A 21855-nucleotide genomic window follows, 5' to 3' on the forward strand; every position below is an offset into this window, starting at 1 on the left:
AAACAAACTGAATGAGTATTTTGCATCTACATTCACACGAGGAATTATTAAGGTTTGAAAATGGCAGAAGGTTATCAAATTGTAGCAGGATACTTAATGATTTTGTAATAACTGAAAGCAAAGCGGAGGAGAAATTGTTCAAGTTAAACATAAGAAAAGCACCTGGGGTGGATGGGATCTATCCAGTTATATTAAAGGAGGCGGCAAAGCAACTAAGCAAACCATTAGCCATAATTATGAGAGTATCCTTGGACTCAGAAGAGGTTCCCACGGATTGGAGATGTGCAAATGTATCCCCAATTCACAAAGGGGGATCGAAGGGTGACACGAGTAATTACAGACCAGTTAGTTTAACTTCTGTTCCGGGTAAAATAATGGAGTCACTGGTTAAAGATGCATTGCAGGATCATCTAGACAAGACTGCAGCAATAATTCAGACACAGCATGGGTTTGTTAAGGGAAAGTCTTGTCTGACAAATTTGATAGGATATTATGATGTGGTTACAAAGGAACTGGATGCAAAAAATAATTTTGATATCATATATTTGGATTTCAGAAAAGCTTTTGAGACTGTTGCGCATGGAAGACTATTCTACAAATTTGAGCAGAATGGTATTAAGGGTAAGTTGCTACAATGGATAAAAGGATGGTTAAGTGGGAGAAGACGGAGGGTGGTAATCAATGGGTGCTGCTCTTCTTGGACTAATGTTATTAGTGGAGTCCCACAGGGTTCGGTGTTAGGTCCACTGTTGTTTTGTATATTTATCAATGATATTGATGAAGGCATACATTACTTACTTAATACTTCGACATTAAGCCTGATATATATCAGGCTTAATGTCGAAGTTTACAGATGATACAAAGGTTGGCAGGGTTGTTAATGACAGTAATGGCAGTGTGCTACTGCAACAGGATCTAGATAATTTGGGCAGATGGGCTAAGAAGTGGCAACTGAAGTTTAACCTTGACAAATGCAAAGCACTGCATATGGGTAGAAGTAACCCCAGAGAAATGTACCAACTGTGTGGTACTACACTTAAGGTTGTAGAAAATGAAAAAAGAACTGGGAATAATTGTGCAGTCAGATATGAAGTTTTCTGAGCAATGCAGACAGGCTGCCAGGGCAGGTCATGGGGTTTTGTCAATGATATATAGGAATTTTGCTAGCAGGGAAAAGGAGGTGATTATCCCTCTGTATAAGGCAATGGTCAGGCCATGCCTTGAGTGCTGCGTACAGGTCTGGAGGCCTCATTTTAGGAAGGATGTAGATTTACTTGAGCGTGTACAGAGAAGGGCAACAAGATTGGTGAGGGGAATGAAGGGATCCTCTTACCAAGAGAGGCTTAAGTTCTGCAAATTGCAGTGGCTGGAGACTAGGCACCTGCGCGGTGATCTGATTGAGGGGTATAAGGCCTTGAATGAGTTGAGCACGCTGAATTCTGATGGGATCCTTCCACTTGTTCAGATTACGAACCTAAGGGGGCATAAATTCAAATTAAGAAAAGACAGATGTAGATTAGATGTGCGGAAATTTGCCTTTAGCCAGCGGGTGGTTAATTGCTGGAACAAACTTCCATCTGTCATTGTGGAAATTGATAGGTTGAATAAATTTAAGGAGGAACTGGACAGGCCTTTGGAGGGAATGGTGTGATTTGTTTTTTTTTTTTTTTTTTTTTTTTTTTGGCTGATGCAACATAAGCTCATACACTTGCTTTCTTGCATCAAATGCTACTACTACTACTACTATTTATTAATTTAAACTTCAGTTATGTTCAGCTCATTTTCCTAATTAATTCAGGTGTTGTCAGAGTAGTATATCCTTATTACTGTCATTAACCATCCTGCCAACCTTTGTATCACAACAAACTTAAACATTAAAGTTGATATGCTGTCCTGATAGACCCACCAGAAACCTTAGTCCATGAGGAGCAGTTACCAGTAATAACCATTCTCTCTCTCCTGTTACTTAACCATCTCTTTATCTGTAGTAATAAATTGCCCCTAATGCCACACTGCTCCAGTTTGTACAGCAGTTGTTCATGTAGAACAGCAGTTCCCAACCTTTTTTGACTCACAAACCCCTTTCAACATATTTTTATTGCAAACCACTAAGCCTATATTCTCTGAAATCATATAATAGTTCTAAATTTTTATTATAAAATATTTCCAGTCATCATCAGCCATTTTCAATCCACTGCAGGATGAAGGCCTCTCCAGCAACTTTCCAGTTCCTTCTGTTTTGAGCACTGGCCATCTATTTACTACCCACAAACTCAAGAATTTCATCTATCCATCTCCGCCTTTGTCTTCCAGGTTTTCTTCTAGCTCCTCTTGGGTACCATTCTGTTATTTTCTTAGTCCATCTGTCATCATGTCTTCGAGCTATGTGTCCTGCCCAAGACCATTTTAGTTCTTTAGTTTTGATAAGAATGTCCTTTACTTGAGTTTGCTGCCTAATCCATGTGTTTCTCTTCTTATCTAACAGTCTGATTCCCAATATAATTCGTTCCATTCTTCGCTATGTAGTTCTCAGCTTCTCTTCCCTTTCTTGTGGTGAGTGCCCAAGTTTCACTTCCATAAGTCATGGTGGGGAGTATACATTGATTCATTATTTTACGTTTCAGACAAAGTGGGATATTGCTCTTCAGTATGTGACTATATTTCCTGAATGCTATCCATCCAAAATTTATTCTACTCTTGACTTCCAGGCATTTATCATTATTACAGCTAATAACTTGTCCCAGATAAGTATATGACTCCACCTTTTTAATTACTTCTCCTTCAATCATTATTTCCCTTTACACGGCATACTTGTTCATCATTACTTTTGTTTTAGCTATATTCATCTTTAGTCCAAAATCTTTACTAACTGTGCATAACTGATTAAGATTTTCCTCTAATTCTTTGGGATCGTGGCTTATGACCACAATGTCATCTGCAAATCGTAAATGGTTTAGGTACTCTCCGTTCACATTGACTCCTTTCTGCGACCAGTCTAATCTTCTGAAAGCTTCCTCAAGGGCAGCAGTAAACAGCTTTGGAGATATTGTGTCTCCTTGTCGAACTCCTTTCTCAATTTTAAATTTTCTACTGTCTTTGTCTAGTCTAATAAAGGAGGTAGCACTCTCATATATTTTCTTCAAAATCATAATATATGGGGTATCTATGCCTTGTCTTTCCAGTGCCTTATGCTGTATGGAGTCAAATGACTTTTCATAATCCACAAATGAAAGGCATAATGGTGTTTTATATTCATTTGCTTTCTCCATTAGCTGTGATATTACGTGAAGGTGATCCATAGTTGAGAATCCTGTCCTAAAGCCAGCTTGCTCTTTCGGTTGATTCTCATCAAGTATTCTTTCTAATCTGTTAGTAATGACCTTTGTGAACAACTTGTAGATGTGGGATAACAAGCTAATTGGTCTATAATTTCCAATTTCTGATTTATCTCCTTTCTTATGTAGCAAAACTATGATTGCATTATTCCACTGCTTAGGCATCACACCTTTTCTAATGCACTATGTGAAGAGCCTTGCTAGTTTTTGTGTTATGTCTCTTCCTCCCAATTTTAACAACTCTACAGTAACTTCATCTTCCCCCGGGGCTTTCTGATTCTTCATTTTCTTCAATGCATGTTCTACCTCATCAGGAAGAATATCGGGTATGTCGTATGTGTTGCTACTTTGCAATCCATCTTCCCCACTGCTGGTATCATTCCCTCGCTCCTTGTATAATTCTCTATAGTAATCTTCTGCTCTTTGAATTATGCCTTCTCTGCTGTTTATAAGTACACCATCGCTATTCTTCAGTTTCAGTATCAATTGTCTTTCTGTATTACTGCTCATGGCTGCTGATTTAAATCCTTTGTTTTCCCTTAATGCTTCTTCTACTTTTCTTGTGTTAAATCTTCTTATGTCCTCTCTGAGTCTCTTTCTAATTGCTTTGCATAACTCAGTATACTCAATTTTCTCCCTGTCAGTGTTTTTCTTACTCTTAATTTGTTGTCTTCGGTTCATCATGACAAGTGTTTCTTGACTAATTTTTTCTTCTTTGGATTTCTGTTTCCCTATAGGTTTCTTGGGCTTTATCTCTTTCAGAAAGTTGTAATATTCCTGATCGATATCTTGGTCCTGAGCAGTCTGCAAAAATATTTCCAGTACTAGGTTTTTATAAGCAATATTGCGAAATAATATAAAATTATTAAGTACCTGTACACAACAATGGTCTTTGAGAATGAAAAAAAATTTAGTATGGAAAACATTTATTTAACACGATATACTATAAGATAGTAAACTGATTATAGGGAATTGTGGGAGATGTGGCTTCTTTCGCTTTCATTAGCAATTCTTTATTTTTAACTTTATTTTACTTTATTTTATCTTTGTTTATTATTAGTTATAATTTTTTATAACCATTTTACCACAGCCCACAAGCTACCTGACTGTTTTGTACAATCAGAAGGTCCAAGATCATTGGGTTATAATGTCATTTACTACTTTTCTTTATTGGGAAAAATGCATATATCAATAACTTGTGAGCAATTATGAGGACACCAATGATGCCAATGATCAACAAAACATCTATTATTAACACACAATTCTTTGACACGTGTGTTAATGGTGTGATACATATTAGCATGTTCACACCCAATCCCCCCCCCCATCAAGGTGTCCAAACTGCAAAGGCAATCATTCAACATTTTCTAGATCCTGTGAGCAATGAAAGTTGGAGAAAAAATCCAGAAATACAAAGTGGTAAACACAGTCACATACCCTGAATCCAGAAAGCACCTACTACAAATCATGCCTAAACGTACATATGCTGAAGCTTACAAAAGATGTCAAACAGTTTCAATGCAAAAAGATACATCGGTTCCACCAAAAGTGTCAATTTCTGAATGCACTCGATCATTGCTATCATCTGCACCACAGTCAGCAAAACATCAAACGGTAGATAACACAAACAATACCCCCAATCTCGATACTACCTACTACTAATTCAGATCCAATTATGCTAGATCAAAGGGAAAATTCAGTTCATGCTAGAAAGAAATTATCTGATAACACAGCTATGGATATTGCAGAAAATAATACTTATAATGAACCCATTCTAGATCTTTATGTAGAAGACGACATGGACACACATCCATTCTTTTCAAAAAAGGACAAAATGAGAATTGACCGTCATAAGCAGAGCAACTTTAAAAAACAGACAGATTCGACTTCTAATTCAAAACCTACACAATGAACAACAATATAGTTCAATGGAATTGCAGAGGCTTTCGCAGAAACATAGATGACATATATGAATTAATTGACCGTTGTCATCCTGTGGGCATATGCTTGCAAGAGACAAATCTAACACCTCAAGTGTCTGTGTCAGTTAAATATTACACTCTAATTTGACAAGATAGGACAAACAGTGCTCATGGTGGAGTGGCCATACTCATAGACTCAAAAATTCCTTGTAAATTCCTCTCCAAACTGCCTTGGAAGCTGTTGTGGCTCATGTAATGACTGGCATTGCTTTAATGATCATTTCAATATATCTCCTGCCCGATCAGCCATGTACAATTCATGAATTAGAAAACCTTGTTTTGCAACTACCATCACCAGTCTGCATATTAGGAGACTTTAATGATACCATCCTTTATGGGATCTCCCGTCTCAGACAGACGTAGAGAACTCATTGAAATACTACTAGACAGACAGAATTTAACATTACTGAACACAGGAGGCGCCTCCGTAGCCAGGTGGGAAGGAGCAGCAGTGCGTCGCACACGCTTCTTGATTAGACCGGGGTTCGAGCCCGTCACCACCAAATACGGAGGATGCGGAAAGGTCAGGGAATGACCACTGCATATCCCGGAGCAATATGGCCTTAGTTGCTAATGCTCCTAAAAAAAAAAACCAACCAAACTGAACACAGGCTTACCCACTTACATTCATTTTCCTACTGGAGCATCATCTGCAATAGATCTCTCAATCTGCTCTCTGATCCTCTTCCCAAGTGTCGAATGGACAGCACTTGACAATCCTCTCAACAGCGATCACTATCCAGTAATATGCAGAATTCAAACCACCAATTCCAAAACAACTGATACACAAATGAAATGGAAATTTTCTAAAGCAGACTGAACAAAATATAAAAGTCATGTCTCTTTTGATGATCACATCATTGAGTCTTCTATCAATACCATAACCAAGCATATCACAATGCTGATACTATCAGCTGCAAAAGTTGTCATCCCACAGTCTCAATTAAGAAACTATAGACATAGCAATCACTGGTGGAATGAAGATTGTAACAAGATGGCAGCATGGAACTTATTCCGAAAATACCCTACCACTGCCAACCTTATTAATTATAAGAGACTTAGAGCCAAAACACTGTACATCAGGAGAAAGGCTAAAAAGGACTCTTGGATAAAATTTGCTTCATCAATCAATAAAGATACCGAAGCCAGAATAATATGGAAAAAAAAATAAGGCAGCTAAATGGTAAATACTTTACATTACCTGCACCTATTCTTAACTGGAATGGGAAGGAGATCTCTAATCCTGAAGAGATTGCAAATGCTTTAGGAACGGTGTTCTCTGAATTGTCTGTCCCCATTGAGTATCATCCATCATTCCAAAAAATTAAAGTCAATGCTGAGAAATTCAAACTAAGCTTCAAAACTACTTGCCATTTACCCTATAACCAACCGCTTACACTATCAGAATTGAAAGAATCCATAAATAGCTCCCGCAGCAGTGCCCCTGGCCCTGACAGAATTTACTATGTAATGCTTAAACATCTAGATCAGCAATCATTATCCTCACTGCTAAAATTTTACAATGGGATATTTTATGAACACACATTCCCCAGCTCTTGGCACCATTCATATGTAATTGCTGTCCCTAAACCAGGAAAAGATCATTTGACTCCTAACAACTATAGACCAATCTCTCTAACCAGCTGCTTAAGCAAAACTTTGGAAAAAATTATGCACCATCGATTAACGTGGTACTTTGAGTACCACGACATACTACTTTAGAACTTTGAGTAACAGCATCATAGGTAATGACGCAGAACTCTCCAAATTTTTCACGTACTTGAAACAAATAAAAATGTATGATCAATTCTAATTACTCCCAGAGCAGTTATCACATGTATACTTGCTTACTTTGATAGGTACAATATAGTAGTAGTAGTAGTAGTAGTAGTGGCATGTGATGCAAGAAAGCAAGTGTATAAGCTTATGCAGCATCAGCCAAAAAAAAAAAAAAAAATATCACACCATTCCCTCCAAATGCCTGTCCAGTTCCTCCTTAAATTTATTCAACCTATCAACTTCCACAATGACAGATGGAAGTTTGTTCCAGCAATTAACTACCTGCTGGCTAAAGGCAAATTTCTGCACATCTATTCCATCTGTCTTTTCTTCATTTGAATTTATGCCCCATTAGGTTCGTAATCTGAACAAGTAGAAGGATCCCATCAGAATTCAGCATGCTCAACCCATTCAAGGCCTTATACACCTCAATCATATCACCACGCAAGTGCCTAGTCTCCAGCCACTGCAATTTGCAGAACTTAAGCCTCTCTTGGTAAGAGGATCCCTTCATTCCCATCACCAATCTTGTTGCCCTTCTCTGTACACGCTCAAGCAAATCTACATCCTTCCTAAAATGAGGCCTCCAGACCTGTACGCAGTACTCAAGGCGTAGCCTGACCATTGCCTTATACATAGGGACAATCACCTCCTTCTCCCTGCTAGCAAAATTCCTATATATCATTGACAAAACCCCATGACCTGCCCTGGCAGCCTGTCTGCATTGCTCAGAAAACTTCATATCTGACTGCACAATTACTCCCAGGTCTTTTTCATTTTTACCACCTTAAGCGTAGTACCACACAGTTGGTACGTTTCTCTGGGGTTACTTCTACTCATATGCAGTACTTTGCATTTGTCAAGGTTAAACTTCAGTTGCCACTTCTTAGCCCATCTGCCCAAATTATCTAGATCCTGTTGCAGTAGCACACTGCCATTACTGTCATTAACAACCCTGCCAACCTTTGTATCATCAGCAAAGTTCAACATTAAGCCTGATATACCTTCATCAATATCATTGATAAATATACAAAACAACAGTGGATCTAACACCGAACCCTGTGGGACTCCACTAACAACATTAGTCCACAAATAGCAGCACCCATTGATTACCACCCTCTGTCTTCTCCCACTTAACCATCCTTTTATCCATTGTAGCAACTTACCCTTAATACCATTCTGCTCCAATTTGTACAATAGTCTTCCATGTGCAACAGTGTCGAAAGCTTTTCTGAAATCCAAATATATGATATCAAAATTATTTTTTGCATCCAGTTCCTTTGTAACCGCATCATAATATCCTATCAAATTTGTCAGACAAGACTTTCCCTTAACAAACCCATGCTGTGTCTGAATTGTTGCTGCAGTCTTGTCTAGATGATCCTGCAATGCATCTTTAACCAGTGACTCCATTATTTTACCCGGAACAGAAGTTAAACTAACTGGTCTGTAATTACTCGTGTCACCCTTCGATCCCCCTTTGTGAATTGGGGATACATTTGCACATCTCCAGTCTGCGGGAACCTCCCCTGAGTCCAAGGATGCTCTCATAATTATGGCTAAGGGTTTGCTTAGTTGCTTTGCCACCTGGATAGATCCCGTAACTGGATAGATCCCATCCACTCCAGGTGCTTTTCTTATGTTTAACTTCAACAATTTCTCCTCTACTTTGCTTTCAGTTATTACAAAATCATTAAGTATCCTGCTACAATTTGATAACCTTCTGCCATTTTCAAACCTTAATAATTCCTCATGTGTGAATGTAGATGCAAAATATTCATTCAGTTTGTTGGCTATCCGAGCAGGATCATCAACACTCGAACCATCGATGTCAAGCGGACCAATCAGATTCATCCCCTTCCTTTTATCGTTTATATAAGTAAAGAAATCCTTGCTGTTTTTCTTAGCATCTTTTGCCAAGTATTTCTCGTAATCTGCCTTCGCCTGCCTAACCTCCTTTGGACCTGATTACAGACTAACTTATATCTACCATAGGCTTCTGAGTTGCTTGAAAATTTATATGCATCCCATGCATATTTCTTCTTTGTTATGAGTTGCATTAGTTCATTAGATAACCATTTAGGCTTCTAAACCTTGAACAATATTTCTTAATAGGTATGAAACTTTTAGTAGCATCCACGATTAATTCCTTGAATGCTTCCCACTTTGAATTTACTGTTGGTAACATCATCCCACAGTTGATCCCACTGTACAGAATTTAAAAATTGTCGGAGACCACTGTACTCAGCTCTACGGAAGCAAAAACCCTTTCCTTTACCCCTGATGGAAATTAAATCTTTAAGTAAATCCCACATCAGTACACTGTGATTACTGCCACCTAGTGGTTCCTTTATCTGCAAATTCTTAATACATGAATGATCACTGCTGATAACCAGATCAAGAGTATTACTTTCTCTGGTTGCCTCTTGAACATGCTGCTGCAGAAAACAATCATCCAATAAATCCACAAAAGTCTGACTTGTGTGTGAGTGACCAACCCACAAGTTTCAGTCAATATCTGGGAAATTAAAATCCCCCATTATATGACATTCCAATTTACTAGTCCACTCTATTTCTCTGTACAATTGTTCCTTGTACTCATTCGAGTCATTAGGCCTATAACACACTCCTACTCTTATTTTTGCTTTCGCAGTGCTTATGTCACACCAAACTGACTCAACAGTGCACTGTTCATCTACATCAACTGGATGCACTTCTTTTGATTTTATGTTTTTCTTAATTAACAGCATAACACCTCCTCCCTTTCTATCCTGTCTATCCTTTCTGTACACATTGTACTCCCCAAATTCCAGTTCAGCATTCCTTATATCTGTGTGACACCACGTCTCTGCTATCCCAACAATATCCGCCTTTGATGTCTTGACCAACACTTCAAATTCATCAAATTTCACTGTTCATCTACATCAACTGGATGCACTTCTTTTGATTTTATGTTTTTTTTAATTAACAGCATAACACCTCCTCCCTTTCTATCCTGTCTATCCTTTCTGTACACATTGTACTCCCCAAATTCCAGTTCAGCATTCCTTATATCTGTGTGACACCACGTCTCTGCTATCCCAATAATATCCGCCTTTGATGTCTTGACCAACACTTCAAATTCATCAAATTTATTTACTATACTTCTAGCATCTTCTATACTTCTCTAAGGTGGTAGATGACTTTCATCAACCGGTGAAATACCACCACTTTGCTTATTGGAGGCTTGAAGTGGTGAAACCCATGTTTAGTCTCTAGAGCAAAGTTCCCAATTCCCCCCCACCCCCACCCCAATACTTCTCCTTCAACCTTCAACCTATGCACGGTACTAAGTACTATAGGTTTTGATACCTTTCGTGTTTGGGGTTTTCATAAAAAAAAAAAAAAAAAAGCATTGGTATACATGCAAGCATACTTGCTCCTACTCCTATTCCTAGTTACCCTAACACATTCCATATACCCACCTATTTCAGGATGACTGCCATCCGTCCCCGAAACCCCCAACACCCCACGCTCCAGGTCGCTACTTATTCTAATAGAAGTTGTGCAATAATCACCTTCACCTCTGCCTACGGCTACTGTTAAACTATTACTCCTTGTATCCCTCCAAGAGATCAGTTTTCCGACCCACCTAACACTGCCTCGATAGCATCAGCAAATATTCTTGCACCCTTTCTATTTAAGTGTATCCCATCCCTATAGAAGCAGTCTCTCCTGTTAACAAGTACAGTCCAGGCTGAAAAAAATTCTACCCTTTGAGCCTTGCACATTCTTTCCAGGGCCGAATTGATCGACAAGGCTCTCATCATATACTCCCTTCTATCGTGTCTGGGCAGAATTGCAGACACTTTCAAAGTCAACCCTAATTCTCGGCTTTTGTTCAACAGTGACCTGTACTTGTTAAGTAATTCTGCTGGTCTCCTACTCCTAATATCATTAGTGCCAACGTGTACAACTGTATCACCTTTTGTGCCCTTAATAGATGATATCCACTCTACAACGTCATCAACCTTTGCCCCTGGCAGACATACCCTGGTCCTGTTCCACCTATCCTTTTTACAAAGCATGTTTTCTTTTCCCTGACAATAGAGTCACCAACAACTACTAGTTCCTGTGGGACCAGTGCATTCTGCCTTGGGGGTTGCCACTGTATTGCATGATGACCAAGTGCAAGCTCTGGCGTTGATGTGGGCAGCTGAGAGCCTGATGGGCCCCTCAATTTAGATCATTCGAGAGCATCCACCCTGTCCTTCAAACTCTCATATAGGCCCATAACAACGCTGAGTTGTCGCCTGATTTCCTTACACTCCTTACATCGTGCACACACAAAGACATCCCCACGGCAATATCATGTTCCGTTCCAGAGAGTTCGGCAAACATTTCACAAGTCGCACATTTTTTAGGCTCTGATGTGTTGGAGAATCGCCCCCCCTCAGTTCTTCCCCGAGTCACAGCACTCCTGCCACTTTGTGCCCGTTGCTTTGCTGCTCTAGTTTGGGGCATGATACTTTAAATTAACAAAATCAATAAATTAAATTAATTAAATGTCAATACTATGCTATCTAATAGAAACAGTGAAGTGTATTACTCTATAAATTATATGTTAGAGCTACCTAACTACCTCAATTAAAAATTTGAATTCCCTACCACTATGTACAAAAACAATGGCTGCAAGATTCGAACGAAATAACTGTTTTACATATATTAAGTATTACGTATATCTACAAAAACTGTTTATCTAAATTAAAATAAAAATAACCAGCGTAACTATAACTATAAGACTACATATTAAGTACAATATAAAATAACAATTATGTAAATAAAAAGGCAAACACTTATCGTCTTTTCGGAGCCTGCAACTCACAACTGTAATTTTTAAAGAGAGTTAGCGCTCTTGTGCCAGAAAAGCAGGCAGCAGCAGCAGCAACAACAACAACAACCCTCCTACTAACATCTTGTTGTGTATGCCCCGTATGTAAGGGTGCTTGACCCAAACCACAACTCAATATAAATTTTGAACCGAACCTCATAAATTAATATTAAACTATTTTGTAGTTTACACAAATTTACCTATATAAATCTAAACAGATGCCATTACAGAATTTTTAGTGCAAACCCCCTGGAACACTTTCATGAACTCCTAGGGGTTTGCATACCACTGGTTGGGAACCTCTGATATAGAACATTATCAAAAGCTTTACTAAAACTGAAGTATATATCAAAATTATTTTTTTCATCCAGTTCCTTTATGGCTACCACATAGTAGCTGATCAGATTGGTCAGATAAGATCTCCCATTAACAGATCCATGTTGTGATTGCCATTTAACTGAACTGTGTTCCAGACAAGATGATTCTGCATTACTTCTTTAGCCATTGGTTCCATTATGTTCCCTCTATCAAAAATCAAGGTTTTAGATCTGTAAGGATTACTCAATTCACCATTTGATTTTCCCTTTGTGAATAGGAGGAGACATTTGTGCATCTACAGCAGGGGTCATTTATGCATCTACCTATGGCTTGTGAGCCGCATGCAGCTCTTTGAGTGTGTATCTGCTGCTCTTTAACTTTTAACCCACGTGAAGCACAATTTGAAATGGAGTTAAGAGGACTTAAAAATTAAGGATATGTGGAGTGCAAGACTAAAATGCCTTAAAACTGAAATTGAGGATTTGGAGAGGCAAAAGGCTGCCCTTGCAATTCTACACAATTGAACAGCGACAGATGAGTTGAAAAGGCAAGACCAAATTGTGTTTGATGCGCAGGGTAGCTTACCGGACACATATATAAATTTGAAAATATTTGCATTTGGACTCTCTCAGTTTTTGTTTCAATAAATTTCTGCAAGCAAATATTTTCGAACATGAACAAATTAAAAATAAATCGAGGAACCGTCTGAACAGTGCGAGTTTCTCAGCATGTTTAAAGATGAAAATTATGGCATACTTGCCTGATGTTAAGAGACTCGCTCAAGAAGTTCAGCAGCAAAAGTCACATTAATTTGTACCTAATTGGATATGTGTTATGCTTTTTCGGTATTAATAAATAATATTTCAAAAAATATATTTTTTAATAAAACATCTTCCCACTATTTCATTTCTTAAAAAACTCCCCCACCCTTCCCCCAGCTTGAGCTGAGGTGCAGCTCTTCAGATCTCTTTTTTTTTTTTTTTTTTTAATTAGATCAAAAATGGCTCTTTACTCAAAAAAGGTTGCCCATCCCTGATCTACAGTCCGAATGACCTCTGTGTCAGAATAGTGGTTTAGACTTCCATTTATCACTTGTTTGGAGAGGTCTGGGCTTGATTTTCCCCCCCCCCATGACAGAAAGAATTTGTAATGTCTTTTTCAATAGAGTCTGTAGTTAGCCAATTCAATAAATCTTTGGCAGGGAAAGTAGTGTTTTCTCCTGTGAGTTATCCTGGGTATTTCAGCCCCCTCCTCCCACACACAACATGCCAATCAGCCCATGAACACACACTTGTAAAACCATAATACTGTATCCTACGACTCAATATGGCCTAAGTTGGTGATGTGCCTAAAACCTTATCGTATAAAGTCAGAGTCCTCAGAGACTACTCAATCGCAAGAATACTTTTATAATTATGGCTAAAGTGTTACTTTAGCATTAGTAGAGGCATTTGATGCAAGAAAGCAAGCTTATGCAGCATCAGCCAAAAAAAAAAAAAAAAAAAAAACCCACTTCCACTTCACCCCTCTGTTCGTTCAAAATACCTGTCCAGCTGAGCCTTAAACTTATTTAGGCTATCAACCTCCACTATAAGGAATGGAAGTCTGTTCCACCAACCAACCACCCGCTGGCTAAAGGCAAATTTCCGCACATCTATCCTACATCTGTCTTTCCTCAATTTGAATTTATGCCCTCTCAGGTGATTTTTCTGAGCTAGAGGAAGAATCCCATCAGCATTGAGCATGCTTAAACCATTCAAGGCTTTATACACCTCTATCAGATCACTCGCTGGTGCCTAGTCTCCAGACACTGTAATTTGCAAAACTTAAGCCTTTCTTCGTAAGAGCACCCCTTTGTTCCATTCACTAATCTTGTTGCCCTTCTCTGTACTCGTTCCAGCAGCTCTACATCCTTCTTGAAATGAGGCCTCCAGACCTGTATACAGTACTCTAGGTGTGGCCTGACCATCACCTTATACAATGGAATAATCACCTCCTTATCCCTGCTGGAAAAATTCCTGTATATCATTGACAATACTCCATGAGCTACTCTTGCAGCCCGTCTGCACTGCTCAGAGAACTTCATATCTGCCTGCACAACCACCCCCAAGTCCCTTTCATTCTCTACCACTGTCAGTGTAGTACCACAGAGTTGATACGTTGCTCTGGGGTTGCTGTTTCCCATGTGTAGTACTTTACATTTGTCAATGTTAAACTTCATTTGCCACCTCTCAGCCCATCTGCTCAACCTTTCCAGATCCTGTTGCAGCAGCATAGTGTCAGTAGTGTCCTTGACAACCCTGCCAACTTTTGTATCGTCTGCAAACTTGGACATTAAGCCCGATATACCATCATCAATATCATTTATAAATACAGAAAACAATAATGGACCCAACACTGAGCCCTGAGGGACTCCACTAATAACATCAGTCCACGATGAGCAGTGTCCATTGATTACCACTCTCTGTCTTCTCCCCCTCAACCACCCCAAACTTAATTAGCTTGCTGCTGCTTTTAATATACAGGTGACCCCTAACCCCCACTTAATGCTGATAATTCATTCCAGAAAAACAGAGCACTGAGTGAACCAGTGCTAAGCGAGGAGTACTGCATTCCTATAAGGTAACATATGTATTTGTGAGTTGCAGTCTTTGCCATAGGATATTTCCTAATCAATAATAAATGGTAGTGAAAAGATGCACAAATGTCAGTAAAAATATTTAATATTCAAAATTTTTTTCATATACAATATTCTATATTACATGTGTATATAATTATGTAGTAAATAACTACATTACATATAAAAATTAAACTTAAAATGTCAATTAAAATCATGAATTTATTAATCCGATGGCTCTGGGCTGTCAAGTTTTCGTATATTTTGACTGAAAAATGTGTCGATTTTGAGTTGTACTTTGTCCATCTTCCTTTTCTTCTACAAAATCATGTAGGGATCCATTTCCTTTTTTTAAATTTCTTATTAGCTTGGAACTTCGTTCCATGTCAGGGCTGTTCTCTTGGAAATAATCGCAAATTTTTTCAAAGTGTTCGAAAGCTTCACTAAGTTCTTTTGCAGTCAGTGACTCTATCGGTTCTTCATCTGTAGGATCTTGTTCATCTTCTCCCTCAATTGCACACTCTTGTTCTTTTGTCATTTCCATGAGTTCTTCATTAGAAAGGCCATCCCTGTTGTCAATCATCTCTTGTATGTCATCATCATCAATTTCATCCAATCCTGCTTCTTTTCTGAGCTCAACAATTTACGCTTCAACATTCTTGACCAAATTATTAGGTTCTTGGGAATGCAGTCCTTCTAAATTTTCCTCCACACTCCATGGTTTTCTGAGTCACTTCATCTGTCACTTGAAATGTTGTAGATGGCAGTTTTAATGTTGTAGGATTTCCAAAGCTCCTTTAGGCTTGTAACATTTTCACCAGTGTTGATGGCTTTAATAGCTTGGGAAAAGTTTTTTTTTTTTTCAGCATGACCTGTAGAATTCTACAGGCCATGCTGAAAAAAAAAGTTCTACTAGTGAACTTTGCACAATCACTTTAGAGCCAGATTGGTTGATGAGGCTCTCATCACATACTACATCTTCTCATGCCTGAGAGGAGGTAGTATGTGATGCAAAATTTCAAAACATGTGGCTTTTTTTTTCTAGTGTTGCCTCATAATTGTGAAGAAAATACTCCAATCACTTTGTGCATAATGTCATAGGAAGGATTAATATTTAGGAAGGATAAGGCATAATAGATGGGATGGGGGTATCATGCTTCTCATCAAAAGCAGCATGAATGCAACAAAACTTTCTCAGGATCAGAACTTACACATAAATCCTTCATGGTCAGCACTTCTGAACTTGGTCCTTTTCTTGGTGGAAAAAGGTCCAGGTTTCGATCCTGTCAATGATGCAAGAAATTTTTATGCGGTTTTTCATAATGTGGTTGAGTTAGTTGTTCTCAGGCAAGGGTTACATTGTTTTTCTCCTGGAAAATCAGGATTTCATCCAGCAAACAGACTGCATACAATTACAGTCAATATATTGATTCCTCATAGCCTTAGTTGCTTTTATACCTAATACACACCTGACCTAACCTACAGAGACTGACAGTTTAATGCGCTACACTTCTGTCAACTGGGAAGTTGCAAAGAAATATGTTAGAATTATGGAATATCTTTAAAGCAAATTGTCATAGAAACAATGATTGCATATAAACAATTAAGAAAATATAGCGCAAGGAGGATACTGAGATGGATGAATATGAAGCCAGCCAGTTAATAGAACAAAAAATAATGGTTACAGAGAAATTAAAAGTTTCTTAGAATTTCTTAGATAATTCAGCTGATGTTGGTAACAAATTGAACAGGTACTTCACATCAGTCTTTTGAAAGTTCTCCCCAACTGTGGAGACACTGTCCAAATGACCCTGAGCAGTAGGAAATTTGTGATCTCGAAATTACAGAAGTTTGTTTATTAGATAATTTTCAGGCCTAAAGGCAATTAACTATATATCATAGAGTTGATGGCATATATACACAGTAATTTTGAGGAAAGTGGCAAGATAGTGCACTCAACGATTAAAGTTGATTGTGAGGATATCATTGGACAGAGATTCCTTTGGATTCCAGAAGTGCCAATGTGTCACCAATATATAAAAGTAATTTAAGAATGAAATGGGTGAACTGCAGACTGGTAAGTCTGATTTCAGTAGTAGAGAAAATTATTGGAGCATGGAAGGATTGCAATGCAGAGCAGAGATATTTAGATAAAAATGGAATTCTGAAGGAAACACGACTTGGTTTTGTAAGGGGAAAATCATGTTTAACTAGCCTGGTTCACTATTTTGACAATGATTATTTAAATTATAACAAAGCATTTGACTAAGTTCTGCACAAAAGGTTGCAGTATAAGCTGGAATGTATTAGGATCATGAGTAGCATTCTTAATTGATTGCATGGTGGCTGTAGGGCACAGGGCAGTGAGGTTGTGATTAATGGTTACTCTTTGGGTTAGACTAATGGGAATAGTAAGTAGTACAAGTGGAGTTCCCAGGGATCAGTACTATTGAGTTCACTGTTTCCAGTTTTTTAAATAACAATGAAAAATTGAGGTTATGACATCAAATTTTGCTGATGCCAAGGTTGTGAGATTGGTTAATGATTGCTGCCAAGCACCTCTCCTTCACAGTGACTTAGATAGGCTCCACCATTAGTCAGAAAAGTGGCAGCTATGTGCCAGTGCAGTAAAATTCAAGCTTATATACTTGGTGGAGTTGAATTAAGAACAGTAAAGGAAACAAAGGATTTGATGTGTTTTGCAGATTGTGATATTGACGGACATGAAGTTTGCCAAGCAGCATAAACAAGGGAAAAATTAAGCCCATGGTCTCCTATTGATGATTTAACAAACTTTTTCTTGTAGAGATTTAGAGATTTTTTCTTGTAGGTTGTAATCTCACTGTATAAGGTAATTGTAAAGCTACATTTGGAATATTGTGTCCAAGTACAGAAATTGTACCAAAAAATAAATACATAGCTTCTTGAAAGGATCCACAGGCAGACAGCTTGCGCGGTAAATCTGAAAAAGAATGCCTATATGAGTAGACTTTCAAATATATGGCCTGCAGTGCTTGGTAACTAGTCAGCGGGGGGGGGGGGGGGGGAGAGGACTGATTGAGGCCTGTAAGGCTTTGAGAGGGAATAGTAAAATGAAAGAAAGTAAAATTTTTATGATTAAAAATGATACCAGAACCAGGGACCATAAATTCAAATTATGGATAAGGGTTTAAACTGAATTATAGGAAGTTTTTCTTTTCGCCAGCAAGTTGTTAATCACTAGAATTATAAGTTACCTGCATGGGTAGTTGTGACTGACAGCCTGGAGAAATTCAAAGATTAACTGAATAGGGACCTGCGTGAGAAGGGAAACCATAGGTTCAGTTTTATTTTATTTTATCTTTTTGGTTGGTGCAGAAAATGCTTAGGGCTTCCTTGCACCATATGGTTGATAATATAAAGTTGAATATGTAAATCAAATCATGAAGACAATAGCTTTTTTATGAATAACTCGATATATTATTTGCTTTTTTGATTGGTGGCTAGTTAGAGTCTTGTGAACAGTACCTTGAGTACTATGATACTCGAGGTACCACCAGGTGCCTCAAGGTACTCAGGGTATTTACTACCCCGAGTAACCATAACTGTTAATTTTTTTATGTGTATACAATCCAATTTTATCATTTATGTGGTTCCTTAATTTATTTATTGCATTTACCCCATGGACAGCTACTAAACAGTCTGTTAATTAAAAAGCAAGCAAGCATGTAGGAAACTGACTTAAACAAGATGTTTATTTTTCACCAGGAAATATTTCACCAAAAACATGTTTCTTCTACTGCATTGTTAAATTCTGGAAAGTCAGTGCTTGAAAAGCTGTTGGTTGCTGTTTTATGATGTACATTATTTTCATCCTTAGTATCTTCAGAAATGAGATCATGAGTCTACTTATTTTCAACCTGAATTTAAACATGCATTAGTGCAGTGGAAGCATCTTAGTTTTCCCCCCCCCCCCACACACACACACTCAACAAAGGAGTTTTGGTGAAGATGACAGTGATGGTTTTCTGGAACTGCCATGACATTCTTTTCATGTATTTTCAAAATCCTAGAGACTCCATGAAACATGTGTCATATTGCACACTTCAAGATTTTAGGTGTCCAATTTGCAGAAACTGTCTGAATGGCAGTTAAAGTTTTAATGTTGCTAGTTATGAAAACAGCTTTCATTTTTATCAGTTACCACAATTTTATAAACATCATTGGGACGAATGTATAAATGTTTTTGGTGATTATGTTAAAAAAATAAGTGCAATATTTGAGTCTGTTTCTTTATTGCTTTTTTTTTTTTTTTGTCTCTTTGTGATTTACTTATTCTACATTTATTTTCAATAATTTTTGTCTGTATCCCAATTTAGATTAGAATAACTAATGATTCCATAGCTATCCTATGTTTAGATTCTGCACGTATGTACTATAACTTTTAAGTCTCATGTTATTTTTTTCATAATTTTAAAAAGTATAGTTTTAAAATTATTCAAGGCCAGATTTTATATCAACAACCTTAAAAACTGAAATTTTCTCTTTTTTTTTTTTAATTTTGATTATATAATCATCTAGACAATATTAAGAGCTTCAGATTGATGCAAATCACATGGCTGTATGCTGATTTTAAGGTAGTGTAACTTGTTTTATGTGGGAAATTATAATTTGACATATATGTCTTGATGCCTAACAGTATTATCTAGTTTCATTAAAATTAAAGGGGTGGTCGTATTGGTGAGCTGTGTTGAATTGAAATAGAGTTACCTATCTAGATGCATTGTAAAAATTTATAAAAGTATTCTGGTATTTTCAAAATTATTATATTTTCTGTTGTATAATAGGAAAGTCCAGTAATGTGCATGTCTCAAGATACATGGTCATTATCTTTTGCCAAATACCTTGAGCTCAGATTCCAAGGCTATCAGTATGGCCGGCGTGGAATAGGTGAACAGTGTCCTCATTCCTTACATCATGACAACTATCAATATTTTGCATATAAACAAATGGTAGCAACTTTTAAGTAAGCACTTATTTATCAGTATTTTACTTTGTTATAATGTAATAAGAGCTTTAAAAACAATAGCTATTTATTATTCTACATCTTTGGGTAGAGCAAATTTCATTCTCATGGCACATGTTCCATAAGTATTAGTATGGCATATGTTCCATAAGTATATGTTCCATGGCATATGTTCCATAAGTATTAGTATTCTTGGTTAAAATTACATAGTACACAATGATGTTAATAATGTGTGAATTATATTTTACTTTTGTGAAGAATTAAAAACATTACAACACAATTAGACCCAGCAGAACAACCTTATGGAATCTGTGCTAAATCCTTCGATCAAATGCAACAATAGAAATCTCAATAAATACAAAAGTGTCAGTGTTCTCTTATCACTCTTCTTTGATAATACATGACATAGAGCAGTTATCATTAAAATTCCTGATTCGATATTGACTTTTCAATCTCCCAATATATGAAGGTTGTTATCACATACACATCACTCCTTTTAAGTAGTCTGAAAATAAAAGTCTTGAGATCATTGATGTTCATTTATGAACTTAGAACATGTGATGTGTGCCTGGTAAATTGTGTTTCCTTCCATGTGAATAAAACACTATTGTTTAGTGACTGAAATCTAATATACAGACAGCTGTTGCACACATCTGGGGATGGGCAACTCTACAGCTGTAGTAGTAAGAAACAGATATAATGAAGTTGTCAGTGGTTAATTAATACTTACATTTTGAGTTGCACAAATTTTAAATAACCCTGTAAAAGAGAAACTGAATGATGACCATAGCTTGTATATAATCCTATAAATAATATCTGTGATACCATTCATCAGGCAAGCTCAAATCATGACCAGTGAATTAACTGAATATCATGTGCAGAGACTCATTGAAATCTTTGAGTACTGCACCAGATAGTAGCATTGGTATTATTAGTAGCAAATGATGCAATAGAGAAGCATATAAAGCATCATTTTTGCCATCAGTAAAAAAAAAAAAAAAAAAAAAACTGTCCATCTGCTCCAATAGTTTGCGTAGTTCTTCATTGAATTTATTTGAAATACCCTGTTCAACAACAACAGATGGAAATTTGTACCAAAAATCAACCACAGCTGGCTGAAGGCAAACTTCTGCACATCTGTCCTACAACTATTCTTCAATTTGAATTTAGGGTTTGTTATATGTGTAGTAAGAGGAAGAATGCCATTATCTTGGTACGAGTGCCCTTTTGTTACCTTCGCCAATCTTGTTGCCCTTCTCTGTACTCATTCCATTCCAAAAATGATGCCTCCAGACCTTTATGCAGTACTGGTAGCCTCATTACGCTCTAACCATTACCTTCTACAGTGGGATTATCCCTTTCTTATTCCTACCAGCAAAGTTGTTTAATATCAATAACAAAACCCCTTGATCTGTCCTGGCAGCCTATCTGCACTGCTCAGAGAACTTCATATATGATTGCACAATTACCCCCAGGTCTTTTTCATTTTCAACTACCCTGAGTGCAGTACCACACAATTTGTACATTAATCAGGGATTACTGCTACCCATATATATTACCTTGCATTTAACAATATTAAACGCATCATTTCTCAGCCCATCTGCCTAATTTTTCTAGATCTTGTTTGCAGTAGCTTACCCTGATTGCTGTCATTAATCACTCTGCCAACCATTGTATCCTCTGTGTGAAATATACTTCATCAGTGTCATTGATAAATATTCAAAACAACAATGGGCCCAACACTGAACCCTGGGGTACTCCACTAATAACATTAATCTACAAAATGCAATGCCCATTAATATGGACTTGGCACATCATGTTAAAATCAAGTTAAAATCCCCCATTTATGATCCTGCTGACAAACTGAATGAGTACTTTTGCATCTGCATTCATACATGAGGAATTCTGTAGGGAAGTGAAGGCCAGAAGCTTCTCAAACTCTAGAAGGG

The 21855-nt window shown here is 37.4% G+C and overlaps 1 protein-coding gene across 1 annotated transcript in view; it reads left to right on the top strand.

Moving 5' to 3' along the window:
• The window catches only part of fab1 (1-phosphatidylinositol 3-phosphate 5-kinase fab1), an 809612-nt gene that overhangs the window by 443407 nt on the left and 344350 nt on the right, over positions 1 to 21855 (top strand). The window contains exon 23 of the mRNA XM_090380831.1: positions 19728 to 19906. Coding sequence (XP_090236957.1) covers positions 19728 to 19906 — 179 coding nt within the window. The remainder of the gene's footprint in view (positions 1 to 19727; positions 19907 to 21855) is intronic.

This window comes from Mastigoproctus giganteus, chromosome 9 (assembly GCF_048544385.1).
Source record: "Mastigoproctus giganteus isolate SK-2022 chromosome 9, ASM4854438v1, whole genome shotgun sequence".
NCBI classification, from domain to species: Eukaryota; Metazoa; Arthropoda; class Arachnida; order Uropygi; family Thelyphonidae; genus Mastigoproctus; species Mastigoproctus giganteus.